General features: G+C 39.6%; 1 protein-coding gene across 5 annotated transcripts in view; it reads right to left on the reverse strand.

The window, feature by feature from the left end:
* Positions 1 to 5464: 5464 nt before the first annotated feature.
* ECT2 (epithelial cell transforming 2) overlaps positions 5465 to 16653 on the reverse strand; it is a 31348-nt gene continuing 20159 nt past the window's right edge. For all 5 annotated transcript variants that reach the window (XM_032120076.1, XM_032120079.1, XM_032120077.1 and 2 more), the window contains 7 exons: positions 15675 to 15753; positions 15369 to 15488; positions 14073 to 14211; positions 12987 to 13141; positions 10966 to 11073; positions 10198 to 10344; positions 5465 to 6979 (listed from right to left, as the gene is read on the reverse strand). In XM_032120076.1, coding sequence (XP_031975967.1) covers positions 6890 to 6979; positions 10198 to 10344; positions 10966 to 11073; positions 12987 to 13141; positions 14073 to 14211; positions 15369 to 15488; positions 15675 to 15753 — 838 coding nt within the window. In that variant the 3' untranslated portion in view covers positions 5465 to 6889. The remainder of the gene's footprint in view (positions 6980 to 10197; positions 10345 to 10965; positions 11074 to 12986; positions 13142 to 14072; positions 14212 to 15368; positions 15489 to 15674; positions 15754 to 16653) is intronic.

A 16653-nucleotide genomic window follows, 5' to 3' on the forward strand; every position in this document is an offset into this window, starting at 1 on the left:
GGTCACTCTTGCTACGCTAACTACTCGAGCTGAGTCATTCGAGTGATTTCCTACTCAAAGAGAGCAAATGCTGGGATTTTTACATCCTGCGGGCTGTCAGCTGCAGAAAACTTCATCTCAGTACTCACCAAGACTACAAGGACAGGCGGATCTCACATGTTCAGGCACAAGGAGAACGTGAGGCACAGTAGGTCTCACTGAAAGTGTCTGTTGAAAGCAACTGCCCCATTTCTCTGGATTTTTACACATCTTTAAAATCTCCCAATATTTTTTTTGAAAGACAAAACCATTATGACTGACACAGAGTCACAGGTATCAGAAAGTGTTTCCTGAAGCCTTGCAGTCAAAAGTCCTAATTTCAGAATTTCACAAGAGCTCCTTTTGCTTATAAAGGTTTGCTAACCACGACTCCAGTGGTTCAGTTATGATGACCCAGGACAGTTTGTTTTTCAGACACTGCCGGATTCTTGTCTTCGTAGAAATGTGCTGCTCTGAGTTACTAGTAATGCTATGAAGTACTTTAGATAGAAGCAAAGAGAAAAGGACCTTTTTGACACTCTTTGGAACACCAAATTTTGCATTTATTATGGGTATTGACTGCAATAACGCAGAGTCCTTTTTATTACCTTCCACTAATAATTTATTCTCTATTTTGCTTAAGGTGAACAATGATATGCAGACAGGAAAAATTATTAACAAAGAAAAGATAAAGCTTTAAATTATAGGAATGACTTGATAGTTCCTCTCTGTAATACATTTTAAGTCCAGAAGGGACCATTAAGATCACCTATATGCCAAGGATTTTTACACTGTGCTTTTTGATATATGGGATCTCAAGTAACATACCATTTCTTTTGACCCTTACTCTTGAGCACTATCTCTGATGGATTTTTACAAACTGCATATTGAAACATTCCCATGCTTAGGGGCCTGCTCACAAACTGAAAGAGATTAGAGAAGCATAATTTCTTTTCAGAAGAGCATTCTTTTTTTTTTTTTAGGATAAAAGTTTTGCTGTGTTTTCTAACAACTTCAGTGAAACCAGCATAAAGAAAAGTTTATCAATCCGCCAAATCTTTGAATTGAAAAGATTGGTGGGAATTTTAATGAGTTCTAATCCTATGTCAGGAATAAAACTGAATATTACTGGAAGAGTTATAGCAGTTACGTCATTTACAGGCTCTCCATCACTCTACCCACTGCTATTCAGGAGTAGACAGACACCATCATGAGAAGAATTGCCAACCTCAACAGCTGATCTCTACAGATCACTATCACAAATTAAAACGTATCACAGATTAGGAGAGTACTGATCTTGTCAAGAATCAGATTGAATTCTGGGTATGTTGAATAGAAAAGGCAAATGAAGGGAAAGGAAATCAATCCATTCCTGCATTTGTTTGGGGAGTCCCTGTGGCTCTGAATGAATTGCCCCCTCCTACAGATAAAGTATTCAAATTCTCTTTGTTCTGTGTGCTCATTAAATGAGGGCTGAGGTGATCCATAAGGGAATGAGAGTGGCAGGAGCCATGGAGTCGTTGTGCTGCTGTCGTGGTTTAACTCAGCCCCACGCAGCTGCTCTCTCGCTCTCCTGGGTGGGAGGGAGAGAGAATCAGAAGAGCAAAAGTGAGAAAACTTGTGGGTTGAGATGAAGACAGTTTAATAAGGGAAGGAAAAGCTGTGCACACAAGCAAAGCCAAACAAGGAATTCATTCCCCACTTCCCATGGGTGGGCAGGTTTTCAGCCATCCCTGGGAAAGCCGTCACTGTGACTTTCCATCGCACCCAACAGTGACTTGGGAAGACAAATGCCACTGCTCTGAACATTCCCACTTCCTTCTTCTTCCTCAGTTTTATGCTGAGCATGACACCACACAGTCTGGAATATCCCTTGGGTCATTGGGGTCAGCTGTCCCAGCTCTGTCCCTCCCAACTCCTTGTGCATCCCCAGCTCCCTCACTGGCGGGGCTGAGGTGAGGAGCAGAAGGGGCCTTGGCTCTTTGTAAGCCCTGCTCAGCCATAACCAAAACATCCCTGAGTTATCCATGCTGTTCCCAGCACAAATCCAAAAGCACAGCCACACACCAGCTACTGTGAAAGAATTAACTCTACCCCAGCCAAAACCAGTACAGCTGCCTTGAACACTTTCTCCCCAAAGCCTCCTTTATAGCAGCATAGCAAGAACTTTACTTTTGAAATATATTTATCAAGTGCTATTGTTAAATGTGCCCAAAGAGCTTTTATTTTCCAAAGGGATGATAACATCAGCTTTTACACATCAACAAACAAGCAGAGAAAAAGCTTTTTTTTGTTAAGATGTGGAATGTCACTTTCTGTGGGGGTAATAGCTGGAGGTGCATAAAACCAAATTCTGCCATTTAATTAGCAATCAGCAGTGATCTGTCAGTCAGAGTTACTGTAATTCACGAACTGTTAAGTCAAAGCAACAATGGCAAGTAATTAGACTGTATCCATTAGAGCTTCCCTAGCACACACTCATAGAGCCAGGGTTTCAATTGGAGTCAGAAGTGGAAGTGAGAAAATCCTTTATATATTCTGCTTTTTAATTAGCAATCAGCATTGATTTGTCAGCCATACCAACTCTAATGCATGAGCCATTGAAACACAGAAAAAAAGGCACATTTTCAAAACCATTTATGCTTATATTTACATTCCTTCCAGGCTGAAACATTGGAGAAACCACTGAAATGCCATCACAGAGCAGCAGAAAGTGTATAGGAGCTCACAATCCAACACAGCCACTGCATCACTGATGGTTTGGGTGAAGCCACAAGTTGAGTATTTACAAGAGGCAGCTGGCATGTCCAAACACTGACAAATAAACTTTAATAAACATTACCTTTGTTAACTGTACACAACTCAAAATCTCCAAGAGCTCAGGTAGTGCTGCTTATATTCCACTCAACTCCATTTCAAAGAATCCTTTAATAAATTGGTAGCGTACTTACCAGGTTGTTGTATTTTCCTTGATCTCTGGACAGAGGAGGTGAGAGAAGGGCAAAAAGTCCTCCTTTACCTGATCTTCACAGCTGCCAGAGAAACCTGAGCAGGAGAACAGAACACAACCTGCTTCTGGCCTTTGGAAGGTGCAAGATTTTACTTCCCCCAAGCCAGGATGGGCTCAACAGCACTCCTGAAGCTGAGCAGCAAAACTGGGCACTCCAGCATTAGGTCAAGAGCCACTTCCTTCTTCTTCAGCCCTTAAAGAAACTGAGGAGCTGGGGGAAGAGGGGGAATGAGGTGTAGAGGTTCTCCTCTTTTTATCCATGCAAGTATAAATATCAGAACTTTAATTTTTTAATTTCACTCATATAAAGTACCTGCACCAGGCCTTCCTATAGGGAGCAAAAATAAAAGGCTGGTTCTTATATCTTTGTAAAAACCTTTTGTTTATATAAATACACAAACATACATATATTTTTATATGTAATAACTTACTTCAAAAACAGAGGGTAGCTCCCACAATAGTCAGGCGCTGTACTTGAAGTCAGTGTTAGCATATGGATCAGCTGATAAAGGCACCAACACAGCTTAAACTAATTACGATTTGCAGGTAGGGTGGTAATTGCACTCCTAACTGCCTAAATTAAGTATACAAAGGCCTGGTTACATTTGTATAGAGGCTGACAGGATACTCTGTGCCAGCTGAAAATTCTGCCCTCAGTAGTGGTAATGTTCTTGTCCAAAACCGGCTGTTGTTTGCCTAACATCTGACAGAGTGACATCTATTTCACTACATGTTTAATTAGTTTGTTTTCATGGTGTTCCCATTTCCATTTCAGCTTTCCTTAGTGGTGGGAGCAAGCAGGCTTCTGGCTCTGTGCTCAAAACCAATCCCAAGGCAAAGAACGTGGCACCAGTTTGCCTTCACCCTTCCAATGTCAGCTGCGTGGAGCACTCAGCCAACATTTCCAGCTTTCAACAGCTTTTGTGTTTTTAAAGTACATTCTAGCTGCCCCTGCTTTGTCTCTGATGGCTGGCTTTCAGGGGCTGTAAACATCCATCTCGCAGAGGAGTTTGCAGCTCTTATGTTTGAAACAGCAACTATTTCTCTGCAAAGCACAGGTCAAGCGGTCCTGTTGAATCTACAACAAATTTGCAAACAGGTGCTTTCAAGCAGCTGTGAGATCTCCACCTTTTCTCTTTGAACAAGAGCCTATAAAAGATTAAGCATGTTAGGTCAGTAATGCTTTAATAGTTTGTGAGTGTACATTAATGAATTGTAGGTATGTAAATGGCTCCGACCTCTGTTCGAGACTTCCTCCAGTCTCTTCTTGCATATCTCAGTGGGGCTCTTCTAATTGTTTTAAGCAAGCAAACAAGCTCTTGCTTCCTTAAACATCACCCCACCAAACACCCACCCAACAGAAAACCCTTTCCTTTGATAGCTGTCCTTCAATTACCAATTTAGCACAATGGGTAAGAGGACTCTTGCAGCATTGAGAGCAGCTCAAACTGTTTCTGTACAGCCCATGAGAAAAAGTTGTGTTTTAAACAAAGACCAGCTTTTGACCTCCTCTTCAGAATTGCAGTTTTTCTGAATGAAAAAATTCTGTATGCTGAACACATGTTGGCTGACTCTGTAGCACAGAGAGCAAGGTTAGAAAGGAAAGCCCTTTTTATCCCAGTTTTTTCCTTGAAACAGTTGCAGAACAGATCCTATAGTTTTACAACACAAATCTCAGCATAAAGACTTAAGAAATATTGAATTCTACAAAACTGTCTACATTGAAGTTTAAAAAAACATAAGGAGTTGTGAATTGTCTGTACAATGACTGCAGCTATGTGTTCTACAAAACCAGACACTGTTACTCAACAAGTCACATCCCATGAGGCAAGATGATAAAATATTGATTAAAATTCTGGTTTGGGGAAACAGTCTCACCTAAGATTTAAAAGAACACCAACCAAAATGCCCTCCAAAATTATGTACTTATTCTAATGCTACAAGTACATGTAATATTGGAAATGAAAAAGGTGGGGCAAACTTCTCAGTTGTAGAAGTTCCTTATGTTGGCTTGTTTCTGTTATTCTGGAGCACCTCTCTAACTCAGAAAGCTCCTTTACACCTCCCTGCTTTGTCACGTACTCAAGTCTTTGCTGCTGTGTGACAGCTGTAAAACACCCTCCCTTCTATTCCCATTCAATCCTAACATTCTTTTTAGCTCTTGCTGAAACTTGACATAACAGCTTAAGATTATCCATTCCTACACTGTGGATGCATTAAGTCACACCAAAAGCAGGTATAGTCTTCCTCCTCCTCCAAGAATTAGGAAGCCTGGGCAGAATTATTGGTTCCTCCATTACAATCTGCAACTGAAGAGCAGGAGGACTCAGCACTGTAATTGAGATGCTGATATTGCCATAAGACTGCACAGAAGTTACTAAGTTGAAGAGGCTCTGCCAAAAATAACAAAAAAAAAACAGAAACCAAGAACTGCTGTTGGATTTTTAGCATAGTATTTATTGAATAGTTTCTCTTCTAGAGCCACTTTATGATAAGTGTCAGTGCATATTCAGCTCAGATGCTTATTCTAAATGGACAAGGACAAAAAAAATCCAAACCATGGTCTGGACACAGATCCAGGGGAGATTCATGAATATATTAAGGAAAAACAAAAAAATATTCAGGCCTACCACATCGTATACTTTATTAGGAATAACTACATAGATAATCAGAGTACAGTTGTAGGCTAGAGCCCAACAATGCTTTTTTTTTCCCCACATAAAAAAGTAAACCTTCATAAAAGCTTGTTTAGCAAAGCCAGAAGCAGTGATATTTTAAACAATTTATTTACATTGCTCAGATTGGTAAAAAGAGATATAAAAAACAGTGCAGTCTGACATATTCAAAAGCATCACTAGTTACATATAGATACAAGACAAAACACAGGTGGTTAAAAAGAAACCAGAAGTTGTGAACTCCTGATATAGACAGTTGAACTGTTAATGAAATGCAGAAATTTACATATTTAGATAGTTTGTGAGAGTGCATGGTACAAACTGTTCAGAGACAACAGAAGTGAACAGAGTTTTAAAGGAAGACATAAATACATGAGAAAGCCAGGTAAAAGCCTTAGGAGTACTACGCTGAAATTCGACGCGCCAAAATTGGACCCTCGAGTTACAATGTCACACCAAGAATCCCATGCATTAAATAATGATTTGTTAACCAAAGTATGGGGAAGGTGTGGGGATTTGGTTTTTTAACAACCCTACTAAACAGGAGTGGAATTCTTTTCCTCAGACTTCCACTTCAAAGCAAGACAAAGGATTCAACTGATCACTTTTGGTGGTCAAAGCTCCTCATACCACTGTGTTACAGTGAGGCTGCAAGAGATGATAATCACAAAACTCAATTCTATTTAATTACAAACAACTACATTTATAAAATATCTGGAATAAGCAGCTGTACAACAGGTTAACTGTCATACTTGAAAGGTCAGGTACTTCATAACATATCTCCATGTAAGAAATCCACAATTCCAACATTAGAGTGCTCTGCCAGCAGATGAAGTTAGGCAAGCGTAAGAGTCATCCAAACTAGCAGTAAATTATGTGTTCATCATCTTCATTTCAAGAGCTGACAAACCAGTTTATTGCCTGGAGGGGACAATTTCCATAGAAGAAAATGCTTCATTTGGAAGGAAATAGATCTGTGCAAGGGAAGACTGTGTTTAAACGAAGGCCAGGTTACTTATTCCACTGATAAAACCCCCCTTGTGACTAATTTAGTGTTATCTAACATTTTGCTAATCACTGCTAAGTGCTAATGACTAAGGTACCATTCATGTCAGTAGCAGGTCACTCACTGCCCAGCCACCTGTCTGTCAGTCACTCCCACACAGCAGAGTCTTTTCAACCTGCCTCATATCAAGTGGGTTGTTGATCGGCTTAGTGTGTGACTCCTCCTTTCAAAGATTGAGGGAAGGCTGACCAAGGAAGGAGAAGGAACACCCTGTTGGACAAAAAAAAAAGTTATTGATCAGTTATGAGCCAATATCAATAGTGCAGCAATCATTTCTCAACCTTGACATGGCATACAAGGAATGTGTGAGTGCAGAAGATCTTGAAGATAGGAAGCTTTTGAAATTAATGAGTCAGCATTTCTAGAGTTTGAACAGAAAACACACTTTAAAAATTGCAGAAGAAAGACCTTTTTCCTTGTTACCAGCCTTGAGAGATTTGGAATGCAAGAACGTTTTTGAAGAGTTGCTGCTAACAAGTATTAGTATACATCTTGCAGCACATTTTGCAGTAATAATCTCCCTCCAAAATGAAGACAAGATACACTATGATAATCTCTTAGAGAAACAGCTCCCCCTCCAATTCTACAACTTTCTGTATTATCATCAGCTCTGAGCCCCAAATGAGATGCCAAACACATGTCTCCTTGGCTGCAGGAGGCAACACACATCCCAATGATTTGTCAGAGCTTGCTTTAGCTGTGCCTGGATGGGCACACACTAGGCAAGAAGCTGACTTTTCTGATGCTTGGAGAATAAGCTGCTTCTGAGACTTAATTACAGTGAAACCAACACATCAATATGTAGCACTAAAAGTAAACCTCTTTGGATTAGCTGAGATTTTATATTCTTTTCACATTAGACCTCAAGATACTTTCACAAGCAATCTTCTGTTGCTCTTTACAGCCCAGCCAAGCTTCTCAGCACATCAACAGGTCACAGTAGCTAGGCAGCTTGTGCACCTGCATGCTTCAAGAATCTTTTAAATAGGGATATTTGGGCAGGTAAGGATATACACTTCACTATAAACAAGTCCTATGCCTGTTTATGGCATGTCCTCCATTTGCAGTCATTGGTAATATCTGAAAATTAAACTCCTCTTTATAGAGCAGTTCTTATTAGACTCTCAAGTATTTTATACCAGATATTTTTTCTATTTACAGAGAGGGAACAAAAAACTAAAACCACAGGTAAAATGAGCTGCTCAAGGCTTCCCTACAACCAAGTTATTAAAGTTCTCAGAACTCTGGCCAGTGAGCTACACGGGCACTTGGACAACTGAACTGAAACAATAAGTAATTCAATCGCAAATAAATTTAAAAAAAAACACCTCAGAAAAATGACATTTCAAAGTGTTTGTGAAAGAATAAATCTTGCACCCAGAACCAGAAACAGAACCATGTGTGAGTGTTGACTCCAACCCTGTGCATTAGAGCACATTAAAGAAAAACCCAGCACCATTTGAAGCCCTTTGTGCATTAGAGCTGTACCATGCTCTCTTAGCTTAGAGAATTCAGGATTTCTTGCTCACTTCAGTCAGGGCCTGATGCACAGAATTTTCCAGCACCACGCTGGTTATGATCTCCAGCATCAGCACAAGTGGCAGTAATAACAGGGAGAGCACGTGGTCTGTCCAAGGCATGACCATTTAAGTTGGAAGAGACTTTTGCTTCTACAGTGTTTGAAAGATGAGTATTTGGAGAGCCAGGACACAGCACAGGTCGAGGCTTGGAATTTTGGGAGCTCCAGTCAACAGAACTGGAGCAATGGACATTAACAGCACATTTGACAGATCCACTTAGGCTGCACGTAGAAGATGAATGAGCAATCTACAATTAGGAAGAGTTTAAGAGTTAGTCCAAACAAGAAAAAAAAAGCATCCAAAGCTTTATTGATATTTTTACTCTATGTTTTTTCCTACACCAAAAAATTCCTACATAAGCATAGGCCAGGATTTAATTGAAATAAAACAATATGTCTGAATAACAGCTTCAACTCTTAATGGACTCAGACACATTTCCTGCAGTTTTAGTTTCCTACTCAACAACTGCACTGGTATTCCAACTTGAGGGGCTGGAATCCAGACCTCTTTTCCCTTCCACCTTATCATTGAACCAAAAAGGCTTTATGCAAGTTCAGTGGTGTGTGGGATTGGTTAAAAAAAAAAAAAAAACACAACACATGATCTGCTGCCAAGCTGCAGCTTATTACCACAGAGGTCCCAAGAGCTCTGGGAAGAATCTGAAACAGGAACACGGTTTTGCTACTGCAAGTTCCTATGATTTTGTGGAAGCAAGTATTTTATACACAAAAAGAAAAGTACATGACTTGCAAGTTCATGAGAAATGAGATACAGTGCTGTATCAAAATGAAGACAATTAGAGTGCAAAAACAATTGTTGGCATAATCATAATAGAAGGAAGAAAATCACTCTACAGAGAACTGGGCTATAGCCTCACTGGTAGATTTTTTTTTTTTTATTTCCTCTAAAGCAAGGGAGTCTGCTGTGATACTTCCTCCCTTATTGGTTCATATTTTCTCATGTGGGAGAGCAGGGCTATATCTTTATGTTGTACAATTTAATGGCCACTCAAACATACTGCATTATCTCAATATTAAAGTAACGACACATCAGTCAGTAGTAGAAAGATGAACAGGAGGAATCCTGTTTTTCTTGGCCTTCTGTCCCACAAACTACAGACTAGAAAGTAGGTGTTTACTCATCAAATTTACTCAAACACTATAAAAAAAGCAAAGATGATGAAAAGATTCCTCCAAATCTAGTCTGCTTTACTAGACTGTGTTAGGAAATTGAGTTTAGCCTAATGCAGCAGAAGAAAGCTTTAACAGGCAGCCAGGCATAGCAGAAGAGTTGCAATATGTAGAACAATATTTTATTTTACCAAGTTTTCTTAAACATTTATGAGGAGATAATTTCCTTGTTGTTGTTTAAAAACTTGCAGGCTGCAGCATCTATATTTCCCCAGCCTTCCTTCCCAGTTTGCTTCACAGGATGTCTGTCATCTCACTACTTTGACTGAAACATTCACCACACTATTCAGGGTTGTACACCACATTTCTAGTGTTCAAAATCAAAAGCATGAACCAATATAAGACTTGTGTTGAAACTGTCCCACTCTCTCAGAAGAGGAAACATATTCCACCCCTAGCAAAAGGGATTGGTGGCGTTTTTCAACCTATATGTATAAGGCAACTCCCACTTACTAGTGCATCAAGATTTTTCTGCATTTTCAGCAAGTAAGGCTTCTCATTAAACAGCTCTTGAAAATAATATGGCTATGAATGCAGTTAAAAATATTTTTTTCCCCACTGTGGATGTTGAAATTGGTCAAGTGAGAGCAGCAGCAGACATGAAAGAAGTGTGATGTTAAGAAGGTGACCTCCTTGGCCTGCACAGCAGATCACTCACCGCCAAGGACGAGGTGCTCGTCAGGCGGCTGCCGATGTAACTCTGGTTACTGGAGCTGGGGCTCCTCCCTTCTGTGGCACTGTGAGACATCAAAGCCCTGTGAAGAGCTCTCTTGGGTGTTTTGGAGAAAGAAAAGGCTCTTGTGACCTGAGGAGTTTGACAAGTGGTTAAACACTGACAAAAACCAGGCTGTAATAACTACCATTATACAGGCTACCATTTAAATTCTGAACATCCCTAGGATGTGTATCAAGTGTTGGTGTGACTGGATGACAACCAGGCAAACACCCACAACCAAAGTGATTTCACTCTTAAAGGCTCCCCATCATCCTTACTATCCCTCATTCTGTCCAAATATGAGGATAACACAGCAGGGGAAAAGGGAAAAGATTCAGGGAGAAGTCAAAATAAGATCTGGTCACCTAGGCTTCCCCACATCCCTCAGTCCTGCACAGTCAGGCCCTCTTCTCCTTTAAATTGTTCTCAATTTTGCATTATATTTAAAAGACTCAAAGTATTAAACAGTATAAGTTCCATAACAGACTCAAAAATGACTACATAATACTTACGACTGTAATACTTAAGACTATATACAGATATTCCAAAACCTTAAACACTCCTCTCCTTCTTTCTTTAAGGAGCTTATCCTTAAGAGTTTTAGTTCAGATTAAGTTTTTCCTGTCACTACTGTAAATACTACAAACCACCTGAAACAGGAATCCCAGCACAATTCTCTGACTAAAAAGCACTATCTTTATACTATCTTACCTTTTTTGATGTTTTCTTTATTGCCCTGGATGCTCTGCTTAAAGTACTGTCCATATCTTTAGTATTTACTTCAACTGAATCAGGATCAACAACATAAATGAGATTTTCCTGTAGACAAAAATAATCTTAATAATGGTCAAATATCAGCACTTGCTTTCTAGTTCATTAGATCCCATTTAGAGGTTTTAATTGCCATACTCTTCCATATTTAACTCTTTATACAGTCCAGCAGCTATTTCAAGCCATTTCAATAGATCAACAGCTGGTGCAGTCAGTTTGTGAAACCCTTCATCAGTAGTTTAACATTCAGTTTGTCTCATTCAGTTTCAAGTCCAGGGTTGACCAAATTAAAGGCAGTCGTTCTGAGGCATCCCTAGGGAGTTTCCAAGGTAAACACTGCTTTATTCCACTGGCACATCTAGCACATTTCTGAAGTGAAATCTTGAGAGCTGCAGCTGTCAAACATTAAGACTAAAATCTTTCAGCTTTACTGCAATAAATGTTGCAGAACAGCCAGGAGTTTGGGGGTTTTTTCATGTCTCATTCTTAAACACCAGTACATGCAAAGCAATCTCTGGCTACCTACTTTACAAAACTTGGGGGGGGGCAGACAGGGCACACATGGGAGTTGGAAGTTGCTGGGATGATTTTTTTCACTGTTTCTTGTCTTTATTTTGAGAAAAGACATTTTGCATCTAAAAAACAAAAAATCTCAGAAGGACCCCAGACAGCAGTTTTATGGCCATTCCCAGGGCCTAAGGAAGGGCAGCCAAAGCCTTTGCTGCCACCAGGTGGCAAAGTCAATGTTCTCACTCACATGATGCTCTAGAACTCTAAAAACAGGGAAAAGTGCTTAAATTTAAGCTCAATTTGACATTTAAATCAGCAAGAAAGAAGTACTATATAGCTGGTACAAAGCAGTAATTACACAAATTATAACTAATGGGATTCAGCACGGAAGGTTACAATTTGTCAGCGTGCGATTCTGAATGTCTTGGGGCAAGAGGGAACAATACATTTATTACACAAGGGTTCAATTTCTATTAAAAATCCAAGTTATATGTGACAAAAACTACTGAAGACAGGCAACACACAGATTAAACTAAATTAACACTTCCAAATCAGCACTTTTCCTACTCAGAACCTAAAAAGGAAAGGGGCACCACAAAGCCAAGTCTCTTATTCCTAAGTCCCTAGATCACGAGACAAACAAAATAAAACTAAGATGCTGTTTTCATTACTCAATTACCTCTCCTGTAACAAGCATGTCTTTAAAAGTCACAAATATTGTACTATAAGAACACACTGCAGAACATAAAACATTTCCAGTTTACACCAAGTAGCTTCAGCTATATGTACTGCACATATTTTCAGCAAATTGAGATGACTGATATGCATAGACTTTTACATAATTAACACATTAGCTGAAAGCCTCTTCCTGTAATTGGAGAGGATCTACTCCTCAAATTAGTGGGTTTCTGACTGCAGAAAGCCCACACACTGAACTTCTAGAAATGTGACAAGTGACTCCTTTATTTCACTGTTTTTCTTATTTCCTTGTTTTAAGGCTGGAGGCTTCTGTCTATGGGAGGAAGATGCTTCATGTCTCTTGCATTATGGTGCAGATAAAGTGTAGAACAAAGAATTCAACCTAACACAGTTAAGCCAAACCAAGTGATTCATAACACTGGGATTGTAAATTCAATCATAGCTGTGAAAGAAGCAAGCTGAACACAATTCTTGTTAGATGTACAGTGCAGAGTTGAATCATACCCTTTCACCACCACAAATTAATTATAAATAGTTTTTGATTTTTAAGCACTACTTATCTTCCGCACAAACTAACTTCCAGGCTGTTTCCTTCTCTACCTTTTAACCACTCACTTGCAGACACATTAGCACAAATGTTTTCTGCTCTACTTTACCTCAGGCATGTCCATGATTAACTTCTTTAGCTTCAGGTGATTAAAGCCAATAAGAGGGAAATATTTGAATCAGCAACATGGTTCCAGAGTACTTACTGCATCTGCTTTACAAATAGTGTTGGCCACATGCCGACACAACATCTTCAGCCAGTCCTCCTTGCGAGGGTCTTCAGTTGTCATCTGGAAACTGAGCAGCTTGTTGTTGAGTTCTGTAGGTGGCCTCACAACTAAGGCAAAGGCTTTCTGGCAATCTGCAGTTTATTTAAAAAAGGCAAGGAGTTAATACAAAGAATAATGATTTTTTCATATTATTCAGGGGGAAACCTTCAGAAGGGTCAACCCTCTGTCTGCCAGGAGCTGAAACTACAGACTACATGATTTGATGCAATGATTTTGTCTTTATTTACACGAGAGGTGTTGTATCACTTGCAAGAGCAGAGTTCTGTCCACAGCCATCATTAAGAGGCTGCAATCAGCTGTTCATGCAACAGCTGATTATTCACCAATCAATCTGCAGAGTAGTCAGGCTCACCCACCCTCTTTGCCATTTCTCTTTTTAATTGGGTTTCTGTGTTCAGGTGCTTCAGAGCAAAAGCAGAACACATGATGTATATATTATCACTTACAGTGAAACACCAAATCTTGCCAGAATAGAAATCTAGAAACTGGTGTGACTAGATTCTTTGTAAGTCACTATCAAGGCTGGAGCAGTATGGCAAAGCAGACAAAGATATTAAGTCATTTTTTAAGATGCCAAACAGCTCCTCCAGAGAATTATCATCACCAGTTAAAAGAAAATTTGGTTTCACACCAACTTTTCTCTGGCCAATCTAATGCTCTGGGCTGAAGTTTGAAGTTTGGTTTTTATTTTGTTAATCCAGAGCTGTCAAGTGTTTAACTCAGTTTATCTCACACTGCCAATTGGTTGGCTTATGCTAATGCCATCTAGTAGTTCTGCCAAATTCAGCATCCTGCAGTGATTCTTGAAAAGCCAAAAGCTATCAGTGCAAGGAATTCTCAGGCTCACATAGAACTTCAAACAGAAGCTTTTACTAAAACCACATACCTAACATACCATACAATAAATACACCTTAGCATTCCATCCCACAACAGCAGAGCTTCCCCCTTCACATTCTGAAACAGTTTTCATTAGCTACCACAGCACTTCAAAACACACAGACCTTCTGTCTCCCTGATGTCCAGAACTTTCTTGATTTGGGAGAGAGGCATAAGAACAACATGCTTGAGAGATGCAGGAGGCCTTGTGTGGCCATGGGGACTCTTGAAAACTCCAATAACTTTATGCCGTTTCCTCGCAATCTGCAGTTAAATAGAAGAGAAAGGGTCAGCTGGAAGATCTCTTGCCATTGTTTCCTTTCCTTTCTATTTTTTTTTACCTTCTACTACACAGGAAGGCACAGAAAATCTTGCTACTCTACCACATAAATCTTAAAGGAATTCACTTATCTCACTATTCACTGCCTACAGTTCAAGTGGCCCAGCAATATTTGTTACTTGGCATCAAAACACTCAGCTGAAAAATACAATAAATTTTTTAAACATACCTAGAGAGAAAGTAATTTTGCGTTACAGACCTCAATTCTACCCTGCATGACAAACAAGGGCCCTTTGAAATCTATCACAAGGTAGTCTAGATTTAAACAGAAAAGACAAAATCTACATGCACGAACCAATTTAAGGTGTGGTGTGTTATGTACTAGAAATATCACTTGCTGTTGCTTTTGTATTCAGCCATTGAGCAGGCTTTGCACAAAAAACACTTAAGATACTTGTGTTAAAGTAATGCATCTTCAGTTGTCTGTCTCTTGTCCAAGAGACAAGCCAAGAAGCTTTATTAAAAGTGGTTTTATTCTCCTTTTCTTCCTTTACAAGAAGTGATGAAACTGAGTCAACTGTACTCCTGGGAAGAGTTCATCACTGGTCACAACAACAGCCTTTTGTCTCTAAGTGCTGCTTAGGACAACACTAATTTTGAATTATTTTACAGCTGGTCTTCCATGAAGACAATGTTCTTCACTGCTGCGGATAGCAACAAGTACTTTATGGAAGTGTCCCTCATAAATTCCATTTTCCCACATTAGTCTCCAAAATCCAGTTAGATTTTTCCACTCTAGTTCTTCCTAACGCATTTTTAGTCTAAGGCATTTATTGTGATTTTTTTCTTTTGGTAGCCTAAGAATATACAGATCTAGCTAATATATTAAGCTGCTTTTATGTTTTTACTCTGGCTGCAAGACATTAAAGGCTACATTAACACCTCTCAGCCATGCAGACATGACTATGTTGGCTTATACAGCAGTTAATGGAAAGGAAACATCAGCACATGTTGACCTATCAGCAATCTGTGACTTAGAATTCTGCCTCAAAAGTTCTTAAATTTTACTTATGTATGTTCATGTGTAGTGTGAAGCCTCTTACAATTCATTTCATGAGATGTACTGGTATGGTCACCTTACCTCTAGGCAGTCATTGAACAGAAAGAGCGTGACCTGCTCTCCCCTGTCACAGATGTCATCACCAAGTGCTACAGTTTCCAGGCGCTGAACTAAGCTCCGGTGAGAGGACAGGAGATTGGCCTAAATGACAGAAGCAAAAAGCTCATTAAGCATTTAGTTCTAGGGCTGGATGACTGCTTGCTTACAGCTTAACACTGGCAATCTGTTTAAACCAGCACCACTGCATTGTAACCTCACACACTTTTGCAAAGGGAACAAACTACTGCAGTCATTTAACAGATCTGCAGCTTTGGAGGAATTACTTACTGGACATCCATCCACTTCATAGACAACATCAAAGAACTGCCTTTGTGCCTCTGTTTTTCTTTTGTCTTCATTAATGTGTCTGAGAAAAACATATTATATTAATCTTCAACACCAAGCAACAGTAAATGGATGCACTGCATTTAAGACATACAAAAATAATAAAGCTAAACATTCAGGGATAGAATTTATACAGCAGCACTTGCCACATTTGCCTAACAAAACATGAAAATCACATAGGAAACTTCAGCCCTAGAACACTATTCTTTATCATGTTACCAGCACTTGACACACCAATCAGTTAATATTCCCCTCCTCTGCCCTGCAAGATTTTGAACTACAGACTGACACAACGCAGATCTTTACAGCCTGTGTTCTGTCCCCCCAAATCAGGACTGCAGCTCACCAAGCAACAGATGCAAGAACAATTACAATTTAAAAGTTGTTGTTAAAACTGGACAAACATTTACCCAATTAATGCAGGAGTTCTTGTTGGTGGAGACGTACGTACGCTACACTTCAAAAGAGGTGAGACAATCTAAACAACTTCAGCTTTCAACTAATTAACTCATGGAACAGTGCCAAGAAGAGCTAATAGAGGACCAGAAGAGACTAATCTCCTACCAAAAGTCTGTCCTTTCAGTGGATATATGCACAGAAGTAAGATTTAAAGACAAAACCCATCTCTTCCATCCCAGACAGAAGAGACAGAAGTAAGAACAGAGGACTGAAGAGAGCCCCTGCTGAGGCAGGGAGTCAGCAGAGGTTCAGGTACAAATGCTGGATAACCACATCAGACTCCTTCAGAGCTCTGGCACAGAACACCAACGTCACAACAGCAGCCAAAGGGAGGCTGAAGAACACATACAGTTATGTTTACTTACTGTTACTTGTGGCAACAAAACACTGACAGCAACTTAGAAGGAACAGAGGGATCAAAATGCATTATGTTCAACAGTCTGTTCCATAGAATGAACATGAC

Source organism: Corvus moneduloides, chromosome 10, assembly GCF_009650955.1.
Source record: "Corvus moneduloides isolate bCorMon1 chromosome 10, bCorMon1.pri, whole genome shotgun sequence".
Taxonomy (NCBI): Eukaryota; Metazoa; Chordata; class Aves; order Passeriformes; family Corvidae; genus Corvus; species Corvus moneduloides.